General features: G+C 42.7%; 1 protein-coding gene across 1 annotated transcript in view; it reads left to right on the top strand.

The window, feature by feature from the left end:
• Positions 1-22,570, top strand: part of Wdr11 (WD repeat domain 11) — a 45,344-nt gene extending 22,774 nt beyond the window's left edge. The window contains exons 12-29 of the mRNA XM_085841267.1: positions 620-726; positions 3,376-3,451; positions 5,351-5,459; positions 6,623-6,747; positions 7,101-7,248; positions 11,043-11,149; positions 11,484-11,598; positions 11,956-12,127; positions 14,837-14,945; positions 15,844-15,906; positions 16,770-16,835; positions 17,468-17,645; positions 18,022-18,117; positions 18,557-18,722; positions 19,177-19,274; positions 19,569-19,714; positions 20,485-20,565; positions 21,653-22,570. Coding sequence (XP_085697393.1) covers positions 620-726; positions 3,376-3,451; positions 5,351-5,459; positions 6,623-6,747; positions 7,101-7,248; positions 11,043-11,149; positions 11,484-11,598; positions 11,956-12,127; positions 14,837-14,945; positions 15,844-15,906; positions 16,770-16,835; positions 17,468-17,645; positions 18,022-18,117; positions 18,557-18,722; positions 19,177-19,274; positions 19,569-19,714; positions 20,485-20,565; positions 21,653-21,809 — 2,119 coding nt within the window. The 3' untranslated portion in view covers positions 21,810-22,570. The remainder of the gene's footprint in view (positions 1-619; positions 727-3,375; positions 3,452-5,350; positions 5,460-6,622; positions 6,748-7,100; positions 7,249-11,042; positions 11,150-11,483; positions 11,599-11,955; positions 12,128-14,836; positions 14,946-15,843; positions 15,907-16,769; positions 16,836-17,467; positions 17,646-18,021; positions 18,118-18,556; positions 18,723-19,176; positions 19,275-19,568; positions 19,715-20,484; positions 20,566-21,652) is intronic.
• Positions 22,571-22,891: the final 321 nt, after the last annotated feature.

Raw genomic sequence — 22,891 nt, 5'->3', positions numbered from 1 at the left:
TGTACATGGGACCCAGCTTTAGACATTGGTCTTAACTAGTTTTACTACATGGAAGAAAATGTACCCCCACTGCTTGTCAGTCCCCTGTCAGCCCCATGTGGACAAGGCATCCATACTGTCCTGTCGGGGTGGCCTTCACTGAGCCCAGGTTTTATCTCTGCATGAGGGAACATCTGGAGCTTCTGTTGCCTTCTCCATCTGAAAGCTAAAGGCAGGCTCTTTGCTCCATCCAATGTTGCTCTAGTTTTGCAGCTGGGAATTTTGATAACATCTCTAGCAGACACTGGAAGGATTCATCTCTGAATGTTTCTGTGCTGTTTGCTTTAAGCAGTTAGGTACTTAAAAATTGCTGTGAAGTGTTTTTCCCTAGCTAGATTTTAGTATCCATTTAAACGATGGTATGGATTCTGATAACTATCTTGTCACTATACTTGGATATAAAATTTTAATTAGAACAAATTTCACATATGTCAAGAATGCATTAATGTAGCCTAAAAGGTTAAGAATAATATTTTAAGTTACATTATGTAATAAAATGAGGCCTTAGGATACCCTAACTTTTCAAATAAACTTTTCAAATGAGAAAAGAATACAAAACTAAAATGTGTTTGCTTTCTAGGGGTATTGAATGGACAAGCTTGACCAGCTTCCTTTCTTTTGCTGCTTCGACCCCAAACAACATGGGATTAGTGAGAAATGAACTTCAACTGGTTGATCTCCCAACAGGTCTGTGTCTCACCTTCCTGAAAGGTTGGGGTAGTGTATCATGCTGATGGGAGATGCTACTGGCATAAAATGTCCTCAGAGCATTTTCTTTGGCCTTGGTGTGTGTTCTTACATCCTGTTTACTTTCTCTAGTTCTGTAATAATTGCCCTAGAAAAGTCACAGCATTGCTTCTGTGTACACACCACTAGAGTAGCACAAGCTAAGTGGAAAACCATTAGCTGAACTCACAGATGCATGACAAAAGGTGAGGTCCAGTCTTCTTTTGCAGTGTTTTATGTATAGCAGCATTCATGTTGAGGTCAGAGGACAATTCCTGGGAGCCAGTCATTTCCTTTAGCCGTGTTGGCTTGGGATTGAAGTCGATGCAAGCGACTGTGCCCGCTGAGCCACTTCACAGGCTCTCTAAAAGATAATTTTTAAGCTTTCTCTGTAGTTGTAGATTTTAGTTCCTCTGCTTAGAATTTGGACCATTGTAGGAAGGAAGCCTTCAACAATTGTATAGGTTAGTGATGATTTTAAATGCTCAGATTTAAAGCTTTTGATATTGAAAGGCTGATTGAATTAGGGAACATACAAAATCTTTGCAGTAGAAAACATTCTACGGCTAGGAATGTGGCTTCATTCATACAGTGCTTGCCTTAGCACGTGGAAGCCCTAGGTTCTAGCGCCAGCACCACGCAAACTGGGAGTGATCCCAGCACTCATGAGGATGAAGATGCATCATACTCAGCTCATCACGAGTTCAAGGCCAGCCTAGGAAACTGAGCCCTGTCTCATAGTTGAAAAGGGGAAGGATAGGGTTCTTACTCTGGGAACTGGTTCAGCAGTTAACCCAGGGGGTAGAGAAAGAGAACGGATCCCCACAGGTATTTTTCTGACATCTCTGTGTGCATACTCACAAAATTACAAATTCAATAAATAACTATAATAGAAAAGAAAGCATTTGGGTAAAGTAACTCATTTAGGATTTTTTACAACGTGAAACCTAATGAATTTCAGGAGTGAAGAACTTTATAATAGCACACAAATTTTAAAGACAGTGATTTCAAATATGTGAGTTTCTGCAAAATAATACCATATCTGAGCATGGTGGCCAGATCTCATTGAGTTCCAGGCTAGCCAGAAATACATAGTGAGAGCCTATCTCAAACAAAACAAAACAAAACAAAACAAACAAAAAACCCAGCCAACCAAAAAAGAAAGCAACAGTGAAATCAATATATGCAGATGATTTTAAATACTAGTAATGTGTAGGAGTAACAAGCATTTGGTGGTTTTCTGTGTGTTGTTGGTGTTAAAGACTCAGCCATGCCCACATTCCAGTGTTGCTCTAATACCAGAACGTGACGTGCACAGGGACGGAAGGCCCTGGGTTCCTGCCTTGCTAGCATGCTGGCTCTGACTTTTTCTCAAGTAGTGTCATGTCCCAGAGTTAGAGCAAGACTATAATTAGTTTTCACTTGTTTTAAAAGTTCCCATTTGTTTTCGTCAGCGGGACTGTTGTTTAATTTAGGATCGTTGCTTACAGATTTTCCTTGTTAATAGTCAACACTTGCTGATTTCCTAAAGAGAAAAGTGTGAGCACTCAGCCTGTAGGGTTCTGCAGATGGAAGCTCTAGCCCAGTGCGTCTCAACCTTCCTAACACTGCAACCCTTTAACACAGTTCTCCATGTCGTGGTGACCCCAACCATAAAGTTATTTCATTGCTACTTCATAGCCGTTGTGAATCGTAATATAAATCTCTGTGTTTTCCTGTGAGAAGGTCATTGTCAGCACCCCTCTCCCAAGGAGTCAGGAGCCACAGGCTGAGAACCACTGCCCTGCAGGTTAGTAAGCTAGCAGACTCTAGAAAGGCCCATTTTTGGAACATAGATTGCACTTGGTGCCTGCAGGAGCAGGGTATGTAGGTGTGTTCAGTTATTTTTCAGCTGTTAACTTTAATTCAGTGTAAATAAAAATCTCACAAGAATATATTAAAATATATTTGTTAAAATGAAAGGTAGATTTTTTTTATTTATGAAAACTTATATTTTGGCACTTAACTAATATAGTATATAGTTATAACTCCCAAATTTCCCTCAGAAGGCTTTTTGGTAGTAATGTGCTCAGATATTTCATTTAATACTTTGCACATAGGATAAGAAATCCTCAGTATTCATTTCAAGGGCTTTTTTTTTTTTTTTCTCACAACTAATCAGTACTTGAAACCATGGGCGTGTGTGTCTTCTATGACTTAGATGCACAGTGAATCACTGCCGGGCCACAGATGCTGCGCTAAAGTTTTAGACAGCAGTATCTCTTAAGTTTCTAAAATTGAATTACAGAATTGAAGAAACTGTATAACATTAAAATACCTTTTTATAAAATAGATATTTGAATATAAGTAATATGTTTTTGTTTCCTATCCATATTTTAAGAATTGGGGGGAGGGTATAGGGAACTTTCGGGATAGCATTTGAAATGTATATAAAGAAAATATCTAATAAAAAAGAAAAAAATATATTTCAAATTTAATTATTAGAACTGGCTTTGAAGTAAAGAATTGAGTGACCAGGAGGCAGAGGGTGTAGCTGACGGCATCAGGTGGTAGGGCTTCCTGTTCTATTCTGTGGTGCATGCTGTTCACCTTCTCATTTCTCAATTAAAGGGAGGAGCACTGCTTTTCGTGGTGACAGGGGCAATGACGAATCACCCATTGAAATGATCAAAGTGTCTCATCTGAAGTAAGTGTCAACCTATACCATCCATGGTTGTGTCTTGGGCATCTCACAGCTGCTTTTTCACTTTTAAGAAAGTAGGAGTGTGCTCAGTATTAAATCTGTTAGTAACAGCAAATAATTACATGTGACCATAGCAGAAAGCAGAGTTTGACCACTGATGTGACACAGACTGGAGATGCTCTGTTCTCTTGCCTCCCCCTCACCTCCCTTCCTTGTTTTTACTAATCCTACTTTATGTGCATTTTCCCTTGGAACAAAACATTCAAAAGACTATTGGAAACAAAATGAACCTAAATTGTACTTGAAGAAAACGAGAGCTTTCACAATAATCCCATGCTCAAAAGGTCACAACACTTACAATACAACAGTCTTTACCAGGAAGAACATACTTCATCAATTCATAGAACTGGTTGTGCTGGCTGGCATCTAAAAGGAGGTAACCTCAATGGAGAAAATGCCTCCTTAAGATCCAGCTGAAGGGTATTTTCTTAGTTATTGATGGGGAAGGGCCCAGTGCATTGTGGGCGGAGCTATCCCTGTGCTGGTGGTCCTGGGTTCTATAAGAGCAAGACAGTAGCATCCCTCCAGAACCTCTGCATCAGCTCCTATCTCCTACCCCAATCCCCACCCCCACTCCAATCCCTTGTTTTGAGTTCCTGACCTGACTTCCTTCAATGATGAACAGAGATATGGAAGTGTAAGCCAAACAAACCCTTTCTTCTCCAAGTTGCTAACCCTAACTAAAACATCTGGCTTCATTAATCTCATAACATGTTAAATTTATCCCAAAGCCCTATCATTTTAGAAAAACGATAAAAGTGATTGCAATTGATAGCAATGTATTTTGGGATTTCCATATCAATTTTAGAAGCAGCTTGTCAATTTTACCCAAAACACCTTCCATGGGTTTTGATCTGAGTATCAGACTGGGGAAGAACAGACATTTTAACAAACTTCAAAATCATGAATGTGGCACATAAGATTGCCTATTTATGTCTTCTTTGTTCAGAAATATTATATACTTTTTATATGGTATTACATGCAGTATTGCATATGATTCAATATGTAAGTCCTTACATGTCATTAAATATCTTGTATATTCTGTAATCTGTTATAAGTGGATTTTATCTCAATTTTCAATATTTATTGAATATTAATATAACTTAATATCAATAATATATACTGAAATTACAGGGAAGTTCCTGATGGTGACCTTGAAACTTGTGACCACGCTAAGCTGAATTATTCTAGTAGTGTTTTTGTTAGTCTCTTAGAAGTCTCTATGCAGATAGTCTTGTTTGCTTATAAAGACACTTCTGATCTTACTTCTCAGCTCCAGACCATTTGTTTCTTTGTTATACAATGTAGGGCTGCTGGTAAATGTTGATGCAGGTGGTGAGAGTGTCTCCTGCCACAAGGGCCTGTACTTTTGATGCAGTGTATTTTCATATTAGTTCACGTCATTCTATCTTAACATCCCGTCAGCATATTTATATATTTGGGTTCCCTTCCCCCCAACCTCCTATACACCTCTCTGTTATTTTTTAATTCTTTGTAGGCAGAGAGCATGTTTTATGTTATTTCAGACTTCGGAGATTTAGTGTAATTTGTCACATGACTACTGAGTCTGCTCTGTGTCTGATTTCCCATTAATGTGGACCAGTCAGTGCTAATCTTGCCCTTAGCCCACTGTAAATCCATCCCTGCCATCTCGGGTCCTCAGTGATTCATCTTTAGTGTAACTTTGTACATGACTTGTAATGGGGTCTGAATGTTAGTTGTTTTTGCATGGGACATGCTGTCTGAGGCCTACCCTCTCGGCTTATTAACTAATTCATGATGATTTTTGTTGTTGTAAAGGGAGATCTTTTTGATAGATTTTATTTTTGTTGTTTTTTTTAGACAGTATTTGGCAGTTGTTTTCAAAGATAAGCCCCTGGAATTATGGGATATTAGAACTTGCACTCTTCTTAGAGAAATGTCTAAAAGTTTCCCTGCTATAACTGCATTGGTAAGTCGTGCCCATGAGCTGATTCTCTTGGGTACTGATCTGTGTGGTGGCTACTTAAATTAACATCATTCCTGCCATGTCTTTTCTTGTTAAAATGTGTCGTTTGAGTATCTTGAGAAACATAAATACATTTATGAGAGAAGGTGGGCTCTAATCATTCTAGAAGTAAAACGACATATAGCTGGTCATGACATCTAGTGTTAGTAATTTTAAAACATCATAGAAATAAAACCAATGTCCAGTTAACAGAGGAAGAGGAAATGGATCAATACCAGAAAGAGTTCAGAACAGACCGGTACAATGTGGTCATATGCAAATCAAACAGAATAGTCAGGCCATTTGCGGGTAAGGAGACAGTCTCACCTTTTAGTTTGTAAGTTGACGTACAAGTACTCATTGTATGTTAAGCACACTCCCCTCTCTTTTCCCTTGGACCACTCACTAGTCCCCTTTGTCCTTCTAGACAAAAGTTAGTCAACTTTAGTAAGGGAAAATAAAAAAGAATAAGAATCAGGGTGGCATGTAACTCAGTGCTGTTTATATAAATTAGATCCTCATGCATATGAGAGTTGCCCACACCCAGACATTCCAGCACTACAAAGGCAGAAGGAGAAGGGCAGCACGTTTCACACAGCCTAAGCTAGACAGCAGAAGGAAGAAAGACTGTCTTAGAAAGTCCATGTGTGAGTAGCTACATGCTGATAGTTTTTATAGGAAAGGCTGGAGACATAGCTCAGAGGATGGGGGTTCAATTCCCAGCACCCCTGTGTGGCTCACAACTCAGTCTAACTCATGCATGTGGTGCGCAGACATACACAAGCAAAGCACATACACATATAAAGTAAACCATACAAAGAAACTTTTACATGAGGCGGCAATGCTGGATTAAGCTCATTAGAATAGGCAGAGGCATGAGAATAATCACAGAAGCGAGCAGCTATGTGAGCAGCTATGCCTGAGAACGGGCCTGATGGACCAGCTCGAGTCCCTAATCCTGCATGCGTGGGAGTGCACAGGACTGCAGTGGACTTCGAGAAAGCTTGAACACCTACTTCTAGAAGGTTGCCAGTAAACGATGTGTGCTGATCATAAGTAGCTATGGCCAGCTGCTTTAAGCAGGTTTTAATGGAAGAGAGCCTGGTGTGTCTGTCTTTGCTGTGCAGGAGTGGTCACCATCTCACAACCTGAAGAGCCTGAGAAGGAAGCAGCTTGCCACCCGGGAGGCCATGGCCCGCCAGACTGTGGTCTCGGATGCAGAGCTGGGTGCTGTTGAATCATCTGTGATCAGGTAGGTCCCTGTCAGTGCACCTTTGTGCTGTCCCTGTCCTGGCAGAGAACCAGGCAGACCCAGATGGCTAAAGCTCAGTTTTGTTGTCCCTGTGCTCAGTGTTGTCAATGAAAGGCAGTGCTGCTAACCTGTCAGTGGCCATGGGTGTGATCAAGTCAGCACCTTTAGCTGAAACACAAATGAATACTGATAAGGATAGACACAGTCACCTTCACAGGAAATGTACTGGGAGCTCTGGGACCACTCAACAGGTGGTTAGATGCTCTTGGACCTCCTGCAAATGCATCTATACAGTGGGTAGTAATGGGTGTCACTCTAGGGAAAAAAAACATTATCTTTTTCTCTACCTTTAGTTTATTACAGGAGGCAGAAAGTAAGGCTGAACTCAGTCAGAACATCTCTGCTCGGGAGCATTTTGTGTTTACTGACAATGATGGCCAAGTTTATCATCTCACTGTTGAAGGAAATTCTGTGAAAGACAGTGCTCGGATTCCACCAGATGTGAGTGTCATCCTCCAGTATATCTCTATCAAGAGTGTGACCATATCCAGTGAAGACGTAGTTAAGCCTAACAAGATAAATGCTGTTATTCCAGGAGAAGTCACTGCAGATTGAACGTGGTCCATACCAAGTTCACATATTGCAAAGTAACATAGCCACCATGAACCTAGACCACATGTGTTCTTCTGTCTTACCACAATGGAAGTCCACAGGAGCTATCTTGGTTTGCTTATGAAACTGAAGACAGGAAGGGACAGGAAGGTTCATAGCTGAGTTGTAGCGGCCAGACTGTTTACATTTCCATTGGTTAGTGGGAAATAATTATAATTAGATTCTAAGTGTAGTGGCGTTACTATTTACTCATTTGTAGGTATCTTTTTTTGGCCTTGTGGAATCAATTATAGTTAATAATTGACATCAGCATACATCTTACAGATTGTTCTTAATAGATTAATTAATAAACTTAACTAATATAGATTATAATTAAATGGAGGCATTAAAAGGAATTTCAAACAATGCATGTTTAATTAAAATTTTCATCTAAGAATAGATGTCCTAGAAGAAAGCAGACTCTCATATTTTTATAGTGACTCAGCAAGGATCTTGACTAACTGAGGTCATTTAAAGTTAAATGGGCAGAGAGACAATCTCAGGGAGAGTCTCTGTTACTATGTGATAAACGCCATGGCTGTACCCGTGGGAAGAAAGGGCTCCTGTCACCCTGCACCTCTCAAGTCACACTCTGGATTCCCACTGAGGAAAGTCAGGGCAAGAGCTGAAGCAGAGGCCACAAGGGAATGTTGCTTATTAGCTTGCTCACTATGACTTGCTCTGCCTGCGTTCTTACACAATCCAGGACTATCTGGCCAGGGATGGCACTGCCCACAGTGAGTTGGGACATACCACATCAGTAAAGAAGATTCATCCCAGGCCAGTCTGCTGGAACCATGTTCTCAGTTGAGGTTCCCTCTTCCCAGATGGCCTTCTGCATTTACACAAACACTGGCCACCGTGCTTATCCACTCCAAGGTGGTGCTATCACATGGATTTTCAAAGTTAAAGCTGTGGGTAGTGGAAGTCAAATGCTTCTTCACGTACTTCTTGTGTCGCCTCCCATCTTGGCAACCGAGTTCTCCTCAAGTGAGTGAGTTAGGAGAGCCAGGGCATATGGCCTACTTTCAGAAGCGATGCCCCGTCACGTTTGCAGTCTGCTGTTGGTCCTTGGATCAGTCCTACTTTATTGTGGGAAGTGACTACCAAGGCCTTGGAGTGGATGAGGGTCCTTTAGAGGCTAGCTACCAAGTCTCTTTTATTAACAAAGAATTATTTAAAACCATTATTTGAAAATCAAAGTTAGCATCATAATCTTCACATTATAGCATAGAATAAGTTATATCTAAGATAGTAGTAACTATTGTTGAGTACATCTGATACTGCTCACATTTTTAGCATGAATGTGGGAAGTTGATGTTGGTGTGTATAATAGGAAAGTAACTTTAAATGTACAAAGAAAAGCTGCTGTAGCAACGCTCGAGAAAGGTCAGGGGCTCTACTGCTCACCCTGAGCCTCCACAGAGCTCTCTTGTAGGACCGCAGGGAAGATGTCCGTGGGGCTCTTACAGAGTCACCTACAAATAATTTGGTCTCTTCACTTTTCCAGTTGCTTCACACTGAGGTTAGAATGTAAAGGGGCCAAAAACTCAAAAACGCCAGTCCTTCCTACTAAACCAAAGAAAAAGCTTTGAACTTTGGACATGAGTATTCATTTTTTAATTTATTACATTATTATTTACAGTGTCCGTGTGGTAGTCCCAGGATAACTTGTAGCAGTCGGTCCTTTCTTACCAGCATATGGATCCCAGATCTCAAACTCAGGTTATCAGGCTTGGTGGCTTTACCATCCAGGCACTGGTCCTCTCTGGACATGGCTGCTCTTACAAATGCCTTCTTAGGACAGCCATGGCACACAGCTCCAAAGGTGGCACCTTTATTCTGTGGGGTCGTGAAGTCAGGGTACAAGGACTCTCTTTATTCCCCTGAATTCTTTTGTTTCAAATGAATCCAAGTCTTTAAGAAATGACTATTAGTAAGCAGGCCGCCTCCAGTGGAACTGGCTTATGATTAGGGATGGGGTTGACATCGGTATACGCTGTGAGGATTGGTTTTGGCTTGGTATACTTTCTGAAGCTGACATTTTTCCAGTGGCTGGAATATAGTATATAGAAAAAAGGGTTCTGTTTGTTTCAATCCAGCATTCTCTTTATTGTTCTTTCAAATGCAAGGTTCTGAACATTGATTTTGACCTGAAGTTTTCACTCTGGAAGTTGGTCCCCAGACTGTGAAAGTGGTATATAAAGTGGTAAAAGCAGAGAGAAAGCTCAGTGAGTTTTAAACTATGTGTGTGTGTGATCTGAAGTGGCTGCCATCATCCTGGAAATGGAAAGAGTGAGACAGTGAGTCTCTGCTGTTTGTACAGCCTGCCTGGCATGTGGGCAGCACTGCAGCCGCAGCGGGGAGCATGGAGCACCACAGAGGGAACAGAGAGAGCCACAGGGGATGCACAGCAGCCCTCCAGAAGCACCTCCCCATCCCTACTTCCCTCCGCCCTGCACGAGGGCATCTGCATGTCCACATAGTTGAATTAACACAGCAGCACTAATTTGTAGATTAATTTAACATCATGTTTTCATTTTTAAATGTGAAAAGTAAACTAAGATCTAAAATGTGAAAGTATTCAAGACAAAGTAAACTTAAAGGCAAACTCTTCTTAAACATCCCATTCAAATTTCAGAAAAATGGAAATAAGATCTGAGAGCATTGCACAGAATTTCATGTGCTTAATGTAAGTTGTTGTTTGTTGTTGTTGTTGTTGTTAAGTTCATTGCAATATTGATTTTTAATTTTGGTGGGGTTGTTTGTTTGTTTGTTTAGTTTTGGTATATTACCCGGATTATGCAGTATTTATAAAGGTAGTTGGTCATTTTGTCAACCCTTGGCCTAACAGTAAAGACCCTCCTGAATATTTTTATTGTTGTGTAATTATAAAGCAAGGGTTCTTTTCATGAGTGGAGAAGCAGTGAGGAGCAGCAGTATTTAATACTAACACTGTGAGCTGTGTTTACAGTGAGGCAAACATTGCTCTCCGGGCTTTAGCTTTATAGATTTACACCAGCACCCGACTCTGCCCACAGTAGGCCCAAGACACGAAAGGTTAAGTAGACACGTCCTGTTCAGAGGCAAAGCTGGGACACAAGCCTGGCAGGGTGGTCTGATGCCAGGGTGTAGGTACTTGGGCCCCTGACCCTCCCAGCACCTCTGCTGGGTTGCCCGTTCTCACGCTACACTCGCCTCTTACAATAGTGTGTCAGCAAAGTTCTGAGACTAACCATTGCACAGCTAGTTGAGGGTCATTGAGTTTCCCTTGGGATAAATTTATAATTAAAGATGATGCTCTAGACTATAGTTTTTTGTTTGGGGGTGTTTTATTTTGTTTTGTTTTGTTTTTGTCTTTCTGGAATTTTCCTTTTCCTAGAAGGCATGTCTTCTCTGTAAATGTAGTTTAGGTGACTGAATGGCTATCAAATTGAAATATCCTGCTTCATCACAGTTGAAGCTGATATGCAGTGGCTCTTTCAGTGTTCAGAGTTTTGGGATATGATGGTATTCATGCTAAAGTACGCACTTTATAAGTGATGTCTTTGTTATTTCATTGTGAGCATTACAGGGAAATGTTTCTGTCCTAGTGGTGACTGAGCAGAGAAGTTCATGTGTGAATTTGTTTCTCTTGCTTCTAGGGTAGCATGGGCAGTATTACCTGCATCGCTTGGAAGGGGGATACATTAGTGCTTGGAGATATGGATGGAAATTTAAACTTCTGGGATTTGAAAGCCAGAGTATCCAGGTAAGAGCCAAGAGAAACCTTTGTTCAGTTATAAATAGGACCAATAAACATGAGTGGGAATTGGAGCTTTGAGTCCCTTGACACCTAAACTTTGAGGAAGACTGGTCATGAGCCAGGCTCTGGTCAGTCCCAGTAGACCCTGACCATATCTGCAGGCAGCCATGCAGAAGCCCTGGGATCTTGTTCCAGCAGATATTAATGGCAGACCTACCTATCATATGTGGCTCCCAAGAATGTAAAGTGGTTCTCCCATCCGCACACCCGATCATAAATAGTGGACACACTGAGTGTTTCCTTTTATGTCCTGTTGGTGTTTTTATTTCTTTGTCCTCAGAGGAATACCCACACAGAGAAGTTGGGTGAGGAAGATTCGCTTTGCCCCCGGCAAGGGAAACCAGAAGCTAATAGCAATGTATAATGATGGTGCTGAAGTGTGGGATACTAAAGAGGTAGGCCCAGCTGTGCAGCCTGCCAGTGAAGCAAAGGAAGTGGTCAGCCATGGGAACTGGCTCTGTGTTCTACTTTGTCTGAAAATAGAATCTCCAATAAGTATGTCTAGCTTCTTATAAGAAATTATTTATTAGAGAATTTTGCTCTTAGAGTGTTTCTATTGTAAGCAAGACAACATGATTGATTGACGTTTTAGTGTCATCACTATGATTGAGGCCTATGGAGCACAGTCTGCATGTGGGGATGGGCTGTCAGTGGCTATTCATTTGCAGACATACTCTGGGCCTCTGTCACCCAATCTGACCATTTAATCCAGAATGGTAAACAACTTTATTTTCTGTCAATCATTCTTACAGGTTCAGATGGTGAGCAGTTTAAGAAGTGGAAGAAATGTTACCTTTCGGATTTTGGATGTGGACTGGTGCACATCAGATAAGGTGATCTTGGCATCTGATGACGGCTGCATCAGAGTCCTGGAGATGTCAATGAAGTCTACGTGTTTCAGAATGGATGAGCAGGAGTTAGTAGGTAAGGCACACTCCTGAGAGGGTGCTCGTTGCCACAGGATATGATCATCTACAGAGACGGCAGCTGCTGCTTTACTTGAGAGAACTCTTAGCAAACTGTGACTCGAGTCACTTTTCAATAGTGAGCTTTATGTGCCTGCCCTACATTATCTATCAGTGGAAATCCACTGTGTGTCGCGACATCTGAGTCCTGAATTACGTGATCAATCAAAGCTAAAACTTGGTGATTGTTGTATCTTCTTCCTTTTTTGTGTGGTAGTTTTGAGGAGTTTTTGTTTGTTTACAAAACCAAACCAAAAAACATAGTTTAAAAGAAAATAAAACTTGCATGCATGACTCCTTTTTCCTAAAGAAGAAATGAGAAGATGGCAAGCGTGCCCACCCGGCGGTTCACTCAGAGTGGGGTTATCTTTAGAGTGCTCTTTCAGAGAACAACAGTGGTTCTGATCCTACCTCGGACTTTCAGGGACTTCCATCTCCAAATGTCTTCTTGGCAAATCCTCCGTGACACTCCTGGCTGACTGGTTAGCAGAGAATGTCTTGAGAGCCTCATTTATTCATTTATGATTCAACTCTGCCTTACCTGTGCTTGGCAGAGTCGATTGCTCTTTGGCACTTGAGAGACTGGGGCTTTGTAAGCTGCTATCCTTTATGCCCACACTGGAGTGGCTGGGGCCCTGCTGCTGGTGTTGGTGGGTGCTGAACCCTTCCTGTGCTGTGCTTGGCACTTCCTGACCTGCACACTGCACTATCACACTGGCACCTCTCTGTAGCCGTGAGGGCCACAGGTGAAGTGGAAGCTGCTTGTCACATGTCACATTCCCATTCCCATACTTGATCTTGAGTAACCTGTCAGCTCTGAGGGGCCAGGACCTCCTCACCAAGGGAGAACAACAGAAACAAACACTTTAAACTGAATTACCAAGGGACTTGAAGGAACGTCAAGGGTAATGTTTAAAAAACAAAACAAAGCAAAAACAATTGCTAGTTCTAGGTTAAAAAGTAGATAAATACAATCTAAGTATTTGAAGCTTTTATTTTTCTCTTTTGATTTAAAATTTGAATCTAAATGGCTCTATCATCTTGTGGATGTGTTCTAAACTAAGCTGATCACAGAGTGCAAATGGAGTCCTTCGTGTCTACTGTGGCTGGGTCCCAGGGGTTACATCATACTTAAAATCTGTACTGATATTAAGAAGGCCATACTTCTCTTCAGTCTCTAGTGACACAGCCTCACCAGAAAAAATGGGATTTTAAAATAATGATGGGGAGGGGTCACCGATGGGCACCAGCACGCGGGAGGGAGGGCTAAGCAGTCACATGATTATGTCTCCAGCTTCCAGGCTCTAGGCTTTTACAAAGGCTGTGACTATCAAGCTCCTTGTGGGATGACTAACAGCCTGTCAATATGAATAGGATTTAGCTGCTTTTATTGAATCAGCAGTAAAACTCTCACGTGTGGAAAAGTAGTAGTCGAGACATTTCTCACCTTGTCTGACTCTCAAGTTGAGAAGCCTGTACACAGTATTCATCTCCTGTTTACATTTTTTGACACAGAATTACGTCTGCTAAAGCAACATTGCTTCTATTAACTTTTATATATATATATAAAAATTATCATTTCAAGTATAATCTTTATTAATAACTACTAATGATATTTTTAGCTTTTTAAAGAAGTTCTTAAGATCTTGTTGGTATTCCAAAGAAAACTGGGGTAGCTGTAATTCAGAGGACAGCTTTGCAGCAGAAATATGTGAGCCCTGTTTAGATTTTGCAATGTTTCATGTGAGCAGTAGCTATTATCTGAGTCCCTCCAGATTTACTCCAAAGTGACACAAGGACCAAGTCAGGTGTCTGGACTTTTTAAGTTATTCTTCTCCTCATCGAACTGGCCATCTTCCAGGTGCTCAGTAGCTATGCATGTAACGAGTAGGTATCTTTCATATTAGATGGCACAGTCTATCATACATGTGGGCCATTTTAACTAATTGTATCTGTTCAAGGGATGAGAAGGAATGGCTCCATATAGGAGCTGGAGAGGACCAGGGAGTAAAAGCCAGTGGGGCCCTGGGCAGTCGGTCAGAGACGGGGAGCCCAGTGGAGGGAGATGCTGAACAGAGCTGCCAGGTAGTAGAGCCTTTGGTCCTGCTTCTTTCCGCTGGGATGTGTTGAAAACAACTGGCTCTTACCTGTTTTGTAGTGTCCTAATAAGCAACTGCTGCATAGTGGGGCTGGGGTGGGGATGATGCTTGGAGGAAGTTATCCCTGTGTCCAAAAGACTTTGTAAAAGCCGCCTTGGAATGCCAGACATCAGAGGTCTCCCCATTCCTTCAGCAACAAACTCCTGATGGGTGGGTTAGCTCAATAGTCTCAGAAAAACAGATGTAGTGGTATAAGTATTTCAGGTAAATGTAATTGTTTTTAATTCTTTTTTAAAAAATGAGCTTTATCTGTATGTATTGAGTCATGACATTGAGTCTTTTATTCAGTAGTACAGAACTTTGTACCATTCCATATACTTAAACTTCAAAAAAGAGAAAGAGAATATACTAATCAGACCGAGTGCAGAGAGTCTCTGCTATGGGATAGACTCCCAGTCATGCTGGGTTTAGGCGTTGCTCTCTGCTGACTGCCGTGTAAACAGTGATAGCTGAGACGTTGCTGAGGCATGAAAGTTCATTTTATTGAAAAGCACTCCTTTGCTGTCTAGAGCCTGTGTGGTGCCCATACCTCCTTGTTCCGAGGGCTGCCCTTGCTTTGAAAGCCTTCCTACTGCATCAGCCTTGGAATGGGCGATATTCTTTGGACATTTCTCACATGTAAGTTACTTCATTTTTGTTTTCTTTGCATAATTTACTCGGGGTTGAAGGACACTTATGAAAATGAGCTATGGATTACAGTTCAGAGCTTAAAAAGAATGAAGCCTAAGACCAATCCAAGCAAAGGCAAAGGCACTAAAACGATATTGTTTTCTACCCCTGTTTGCACCACGGTGGGGCCTTTGTGGAAGAGTGGGTCAGTGAGGAGCTGCAGGGCCATAGGATGCTCTCAGGACTGGGTAACCATCACTCAGGGGCATCATGATAGAGGAAAAGAGTGAGTGTGAAGACGGACAAGAGATGCTGCAGTCTGGAGGGCAGGCCTAAGTCTTTATAAGGCAGAATCAGAAGTGTGTTTATAAATCAGTGTCTACCTCACTTGAAAAAGGTCATCACGGGAACACATTAGCAATTATTAATTAATTCTACAATTTACTGCACTTACGATATGTGATGTGCAGGTTGGTGTGGGATGAGAGTTTTGTTGTTGTTGTTGTTGTTGTTGTTGTTGTTGATGTTAAGGCAATAAATATCTGTTGCCTAAGAACTACCATGCCTGCTCTGTAGGGCAGAGGGAATGAATCACTAGGCATTGTTTATTTAGGCTCTCTGTTAAAAGCAATCCAAACCTGATTGTTCTTAGAAGCAGTGGAATTTTCTCTTTTGGAAGCCTGTGGTTTACTTTACTCATTTCCTTGTTTTACTCAGTAAGGCAAAGTCAGCCATGAAAATGGCCAGTGAGTCTCAGGCACATTGTTACTACTTTGATCTGTAGCCAAAATTTTAACCACAGGTTATAAAAAGGTTAATTCTTTATTAATACAACTTTTTTCAATAAAATAAAATATGTGACATTAATTGCAGAGACGATGAATGATTCCATTTTCTTTCTGCACAGTGATTATCCAGAAAATGAAGAAATAAAGACCCTCCTTCAAGAACAGCTGCATGCATTGTCTAAGTAAGTAACTTTGTGTTTCATACAAGATACGAGCATGGGAAAGTGACACACAGTCATTTGACTTTTTAAAACCAAAATTTAGTTTTCTAAGTATTAGTGGCCCACAGTCCATCCCTTGACACAGGTTTGTTCCTCTTTGTAGCCTTGTTTGCCAGAAGGGCCATCTTAATAATCACACGGAGAGAGGATTGGTCTCTCTCCAGTTTCCAACTCTCAAACAGCTGTGTTCTGACAGGAGCAGAAGCTCTGTGTAGTGAGGCTCCATTGGGAACGTCTCATGGAGCTATGCTAGAGAGCATAGATAGGCAGGCGACCCTGAAGCAGCCTGGGCCAGGTGTGAGTGTACAATTCTGGCTAAGAAACTGATGTTTCTTAGAGCCATGAGCACTTAAAGTAAATAGTGAGAGTTAGATAGCAAAGCGAGGAGAAAAATAGGGGTCTACATGAAGTTCTTGGTTCTTAGAGGGAGTTTTTGCAGTCTAGACTCTGCCACATATTATAATCATTGTCGCCATCATCTTGAAAAAGTTATAGTACCTGGTTAATGGCAATTTCAAAATAACTATTCACTTTTCTCCAGTTTCCAAAAATTAACATTTGTATTTAATTGGGAAACTGCCGACTTTAAGAATGCTATCAATGGTGACGTCCTTATTCTTGTAGTCAGGTAAACTCTGCTAGACTGCACAGCAGAGGCCTGGCCCTAGTGCTCATGGTGATTGACGGCACCCTTCTACATGTGAAGTTGGGAGCCAGGATGAAGTGACCGCTCTTATAAATTCTGCACTTGTATTGTTACCTCTCTTTGCTTTTTGTTTGGCTGGAAATGTTTGTCCTACCTTTGTCTGGGCTCCTGTCTGCAGCGACATAAAGAAACTCCTGCTTGATCCTGACTTCTCTCTCTTGCAGAGGTGCCTGCTCGTTTCCAGGTAAGGCTCTCTGAAGTGGGATGCTATATTCAGCGATAATTTCAGGTTAACTTATTTTATTGAGGCTTTGTAAAGGTTACAACTAAACATATTTTGAAAATCTAAGCTCCTCTTTTAGATTTGACTTAGTCTAGTTTATGAGTACTAATACAACCCCGGAAGTCCAGCAACATCTCACATGAGATCTGGGCTTTCTATGCTGCAAGGACTTTCACCTATAGGCAGCTTTTACAATATGAGCTACAGATTACGTATTTGTAAACATACTGATGCGTTACCTTTAAAAGCAATAAGCTGTAGTTCCCTAGTGTTCAGCAGAGTCGTGGGAGCATTTCCCTCCATGTTCCAGAGGGTAAGCAGCAGACTGGTTTTGACACTTTATCCAGAAGCTTTTACTGTGAAGCTGATGCCCAAACACAGTGCTGTTGGCAAAGCAGGCATATAGAGCTGTTGGATGTGAAGGGCTCTGTGTGATCAGGCCTTAAGCTGTTGGGAACCAGGCTAGCGGGCGCACTGCCTTGTGATTTCCCTAGAGCACTCTGAAGTGGACACTGTTGCTGATGCTTGAGGCCACTCAGGGCAGCCTGCTCAGCCTGGAGAGTAACTTCAGAGGCCTTGCATTCCTCTTCCAGGCTGTACGGCGATGAATCGGAGCTGCACTTCTGGACAGTGGCGGCCCACTACCTGCACAGCTTGTCCCAGGCCAAGTCTGGGGACACAGTGGTAACCAAGGAAGGTGCTCCTAAGGACAGGCTGAGCAACCCACTGGACATCTGCTACGATGTGCTCTGTGAGAACACCTACTTCCAGGTGCCATTGCCTCTAGAGAAAGTTTTCACGGATACTACCTTTGTTTTGAAGTTTTCCTGAGTATCTTAAACTTGGGAAACTTTTGAACCAACTTACAGTCTACATCCTAGAAATAAGTGCTGTGCCTTATCTGTGAGAGAAAGACCTGCTTCTCTGCAAGCTTATAAACACCAAATTTTAATGCACATGAAAATTTTTATTAAACGGTCTTGATTTTTGTCTTAAAATGTTTAACTTCGAAAGCTCATTTTAATTAGCTCACTCCAATTTTCAATAAATCTCAGTTTTTCTACTTAAAAAGTCTGATCTAAACTAAATTTTCTTCCATTTTTCTTTTTCTTTCTTCCTTCTGCCTCCTCCTCCTTTCCTATTTTAGAAATTTCAGCTAGAAAGAGTTAATCTACAGGAAGTAAAACGGTCAACTTATGATCACACGAAAAAATGCACAGATCAGCTCCTGCTGCTGGGCCAGGTATGTCAGTTTCTGTGCTTCAGAGCATTGTTACACACGCACACGCTCTCACTTACGCATCTCTGTGTATACACACACCTGAAAGCATGTCCTTGGCACACACTTAGGCTTTCTTTCACGGTGTCAGAGCTTGTGAGGTGTACACCCGCAGCTAGCTTACTGCAGCTATAGCTTCTGTTTGGTTTTCTCTGCTGTACTCGGCGATGCACAGCCGAAGTGGGCAGTGCCCAGCAGTCCTACCAGGCTGGCTTTATGCTGCCTTAGAGATGAAGTGCAGACAGTACTGTCGTCAGTCCCGAGTGTGCTATTAAAACATCCAGGAGCGTGTGCCAAAGTGAGTGCTGCCTGTGGGCTGCAGACTCTTTCACCACACACCACAGCTTTCAAAAGGCTCTGTCGGGAGAGTGTTTCCATAACTAAAGGAGGTGTCTCTCACTAGACCGACAGAGCCGTGCAGCTGCTGTTGGAAACAAGTGCAGATAACCAACACTACTACTGCGACTCGCTGAAAGCGTGCTTGGTCACCACTGTCACCTCTTCAGGCCCTTCTCAGAGCACAATTAAGCTGGTAGCAACCAATATGATCGCCAATGGCAAGCTGGCAGGTAAGGCACTTTGACTGCAGTGGTCAGTGCTGGGCTGCGCTGGGCTGTTAGAGACATGTCTCTTTATATACTCTACAGGAAAGTAGCGCTGCTTGTGGGACGACCGCAGTCATGTTAGCGGAGCTTATTTAAAGCATAGAGGGAGGCGTCAGTGATTGCAGTGACAGTAGACCTAGGTCCTGCAGTCCTAGGAGCATCTGAATCATGCTCTAGGATATCTTCATACTTACTACCCTGGTTGCTTAAGGGGTAACATTCATTATAGAGCACTGTCTAATACTCTGGTTTAAAATTCAGTTCAGTAGCTTCCCATTAGGTCCAGGTTGAATACCCATTTGAAGTAATTAAGTGTGCTCACCCTGTATACAAATCTACAGTCAAATGTGGCTTTACTCTTTAATGATTTGCTAAAGGGAGCACTGCAGGGTCAGATGACTGATCTTCTGTCTTCCAGAGGGTGTTCAGTTACTCTGCTTGATAGACAAGGCTGCGGATGCCTGTCGCTACCTGCAGACATATGGCGAGTGGAATCGGGCGGCATGGCTTGCAAAGGTAGGCAAGGCATTTCCAGTATGTGTCCTGCTCTCTTCATTTGAAGCTGCTTCATGTTTGGTAACTTGCAGTTCCACCTCTGAGTATCAGCTAATGATGCTTATTGGAAGACAGAGCTTGCATTGGTATGGTCAGGTGAAAAGCAGCTGGCTCCTGTCTGCTGGGGTCTGGTGCATCCAGGTCCCACGGCAGCCTCTGGGCTGTGGAAAGAGCAAAGCCTGGCCGCTTGTTTCAGAGAAGCCCCCTCCCTTTGTTTCTCTGTAAAGGGTGTTCTAGCATGGACCTCTTTCTCAGGTTCGGTTAAATTCTGAAGAATGTGCAGATGTTCTGAAGCGGTGGGTTGACCACCTTTGCTCTCCACAAGTCAATCAGAAGTCCAAGGCCCTCCTGGTCCTCCTCTCTCTGGGTTGTTTTGTCAGTGTGGCAGAGACGCTTCACAGGCAAGTCGTGTGAGCCCTGGCTGCTCAGGGTGTGCCACGTGAGCCGTTGACAGTGGTACCTGGTGTGATGTGAAAGGAGAGTGATACAGATCAGGTGTGTGAGACAGAACCTAGATCGTGCAGGGACATCTCTGGTCAGTAGTGATTTGTCCTAGAGCCTGGAACATTTTCTACTAATATGTTTGCCAAACCTAAATGGCATACTTTAAAACATAGAATAGAAGTCTTTAGACAGTTGGGGAAGACTGAACCTTGAGAGAATACTGAGCAGAAGCCCCGGGGGCTATAATAGGTTATATTTTATATGTGTGTATGTGTGTGTGTGTGTGTGTGTGTGTGTTTGTGTCAGGGTGGGGTGTCTGCCATGAACGCCTCACTCCGATGGGGGATTAATTTATTGAGAACTAGAGGCAGTAAGTTGAGACAAATTTGACACATGACTTAATAACTTTGGGCAGTGGGTCCATAATTTAGAAAATCATGTGGTCCTAGATTACAGTGGTTTAAACTCAGTGCACAGTGTTCTGCAGTATCTGCCATGAAGCTAGTACGTAGAGAAGTGTGCTCTGCTCTCTTTTATAAACCAGGGCTTAGAGGTGTGTTGACGTCACTTATGGAGCAATCCGTTTCCACAGAAAATGTGTACAGAGCTCCGGATGGAAATGCATGCTTGCTTTTACCCACCTCGGGCAGGGCTTGAGAACTATTTTATTTTTTATTTTATTTTTATTTACTTTTGAGAACTAACTTACGTTTGTTCTGTTGCCCAGCATGAGATACTTCGATAGAGCTGCCTTGTTTGTGGAAGCCTGTCTCAAGTACGGTGCATTTGAAGTCAGTGAGGACACAGATATCCTTTGAAGGACGTGTGTGCTGCGTGGGGAAAGGCATCATCAGGTTTCTGTTGAGGGAGGTCTGTGTTGTGGGTCACTAAACCTAGAAGAGAAGGAGAGGAGAAAGAGTCAGGATGGGCTGCTGCACTGCAGGTCGGTGAGAGGTGAGGCAGGAGGACTGCCCAGTGAAGGGCCGTCTGTAATGTGTGTTTGAACTTAAAGGAAGGGATGTGGTCCTGGTCCTTGAAAATAGCATTCTTCCAAAATGAGACATTCTGTGGGAAATGTTTTATATGTTTACCTTGAAAATATTGGCTAAAATATTGAACCCCTCCCCTATTCCCCCAGCACCACCACCACACACACTGTACCCAGGTGAGCCACTGATGCAGAATAAGACAGAGCATTGGAGAAGTGCCCTATAGTCAGGCTACAGTGAGCTGCCCATGCATGCCTAGGAGCTCTGAATTTCTACTAGCTATCAATGGGGGACTTTGTTTGAAAAAGAATGGGCTGTGGATATGGCTCCCTGGTCCTTGCATGTCCATAGCTCTGCCTTTTCTTACTGCACTTTTTCTTAGGCTTCTATATTTGGCCTCCTTTCTATATGCTGGCTATGAGCTCTATACATATTCTTTCTTTGAAAAAAGCTAAACTAAATCAATTTTTTGAAAAAGTAACTAAAACCTAAGGTTCGGCAAGGCCGTGTGGACCTATTCACTGGTGAAGTTGGTCTGGTATCAACTTTTTTCAGAACATGACAGAACAGGGCTCTCAGTGCCCAGCTGACAGCCAGGCTCTGAGAAACTCCCACGTGGAGTGAGGGTGTACTCGAGGCTCTGACCTGTCCTCTGCCTTTCCCATTCTCCGACCTCAGAGGAGTGGGCAGTGAGAGAATCTGAGGATGTGGCTGGAGTCTTCTGAAGGAAACATGGACTCAGCTGGGGCAAGGTACAACAAGGTCACCTCATAAAGAAGTGTCGATGCTTGTGACATGCTGTTCCCCGTGCCCACCAGGTCCCCTGCAGCGTCTGGCTCCAGAGCCTGTGAGGAGCCACTCACCCCCAACCCCTTGTGCTCTTCAGTTCCTTAACTGGGGTTTACAGAAGCTCATCGCTGCCATCTATGCAGACTATGCCCGAAGCCTGAAGAGCCTCGGCTTTAAACAGGGAGCAGTGCGTTTTGCTTCAAAAGCTGGAGCGGCTGGCAGAGATTTATTGAATGAGCTTGGGTCCACCAAGGAAGAACTAACAGAAGGTTGACAGGCTCTGTGCAGGAATCTGATGTCGGAAGCGAGGGGTGAGGAGAGCTGGCCTGGCTGTGCTCCTGGTCACAGCTATGGTCAGTCCAGACCCGCGTGAGGGCTTGGCCCTTGTTAGCTGTGACACCACCTTCTTAAGTCTGAAGGTGCTCAGCAGCATAGGCCCGTACACTAGGAGTCAGATCTGTGTCCCAGGTGACCTCAAAATGGGGACACATAGTGGGAAAGTATATGGCATTTATACTTTGGAAAGTGCTTTTAAGATCTGTGAATACTTTTCAATTTTTGTAACTTAAAAATTCAAAAAACTGAATTACTGTTCTTTCTCATTAGCTATTTTGAAGATGTTTAAGAAATCTGTGGCAGGAGATGGGGCTTCTGATGGATTTTCAGATATGTGCTGTGTGTGCCTGTGTTGATAGGCAGTCATTTAGGACACAGCAGGGCAGAAGCATTTGACGATAGCCCCCCACAGCACCTCTTTTCTTGAGGACATGGTGGATTCTTTGCTTTAGACATTGCTGGACTTTGTATTTGGGGCTCATAGTCTTCATGGACCACGTCTAAGCTTACTGTTTAGTGTCCATGGTCTCTGATGGTCTGAATTTTAACTCCCAGGATATGTTCCGGAAACCTCATTTCTGAAGCCTCTTTTGTACATTTCCCACCTTTGTTTTCTTCCACTAGATGTAATTATTATAAATTATTACTCAGAACTTAAACATCTGTAACTATAAAAATGATAAATAAAGGAAAATCCCAGCCAAGACTTTGTTGTTTGAGTCTCTTCTTTGAGATGGGGTCTTTTGGCCCCACACAGCCGAATAAACAACAGCTTCACCCCTACTGTATCTTTTCAATATTGTGTTTTACTGAGAAATACAACTTCAGGTCAAATTTAGTCACTGGTTCCCAGCAACTTGGGGTGGTTTCCAGCAACCCATCTTCCATTGTTAAAGTTAGGGAAGTCAGGGTGCTTCAGTGAGATAGCTTGTTCCAGGCCCCATGTGGGACCTTGGCCAAAAGACTGGGTGCGAGGTGAGGTAAAGAAAGCTTCGTCTGTACTTTGTGGTGTACCCAGAG

This window comes from Mus caroli, unplaced genomic scaffold, assembly GCF_978045245.1.
Source record: "Mus caroli unplaced genomic scaffold, Mus_caroli_1 scaffold_8, whole genome shotgun sequence".
NCBI classification, from domain to species: Eukaryota; Metazoa; Chordata; class Mammalia; order Rodentia; family Muridae; genus Mus; species Mus caroli.
This window is presented reverse-complemented; position numbering and strand designations above follow the sequence as displayed.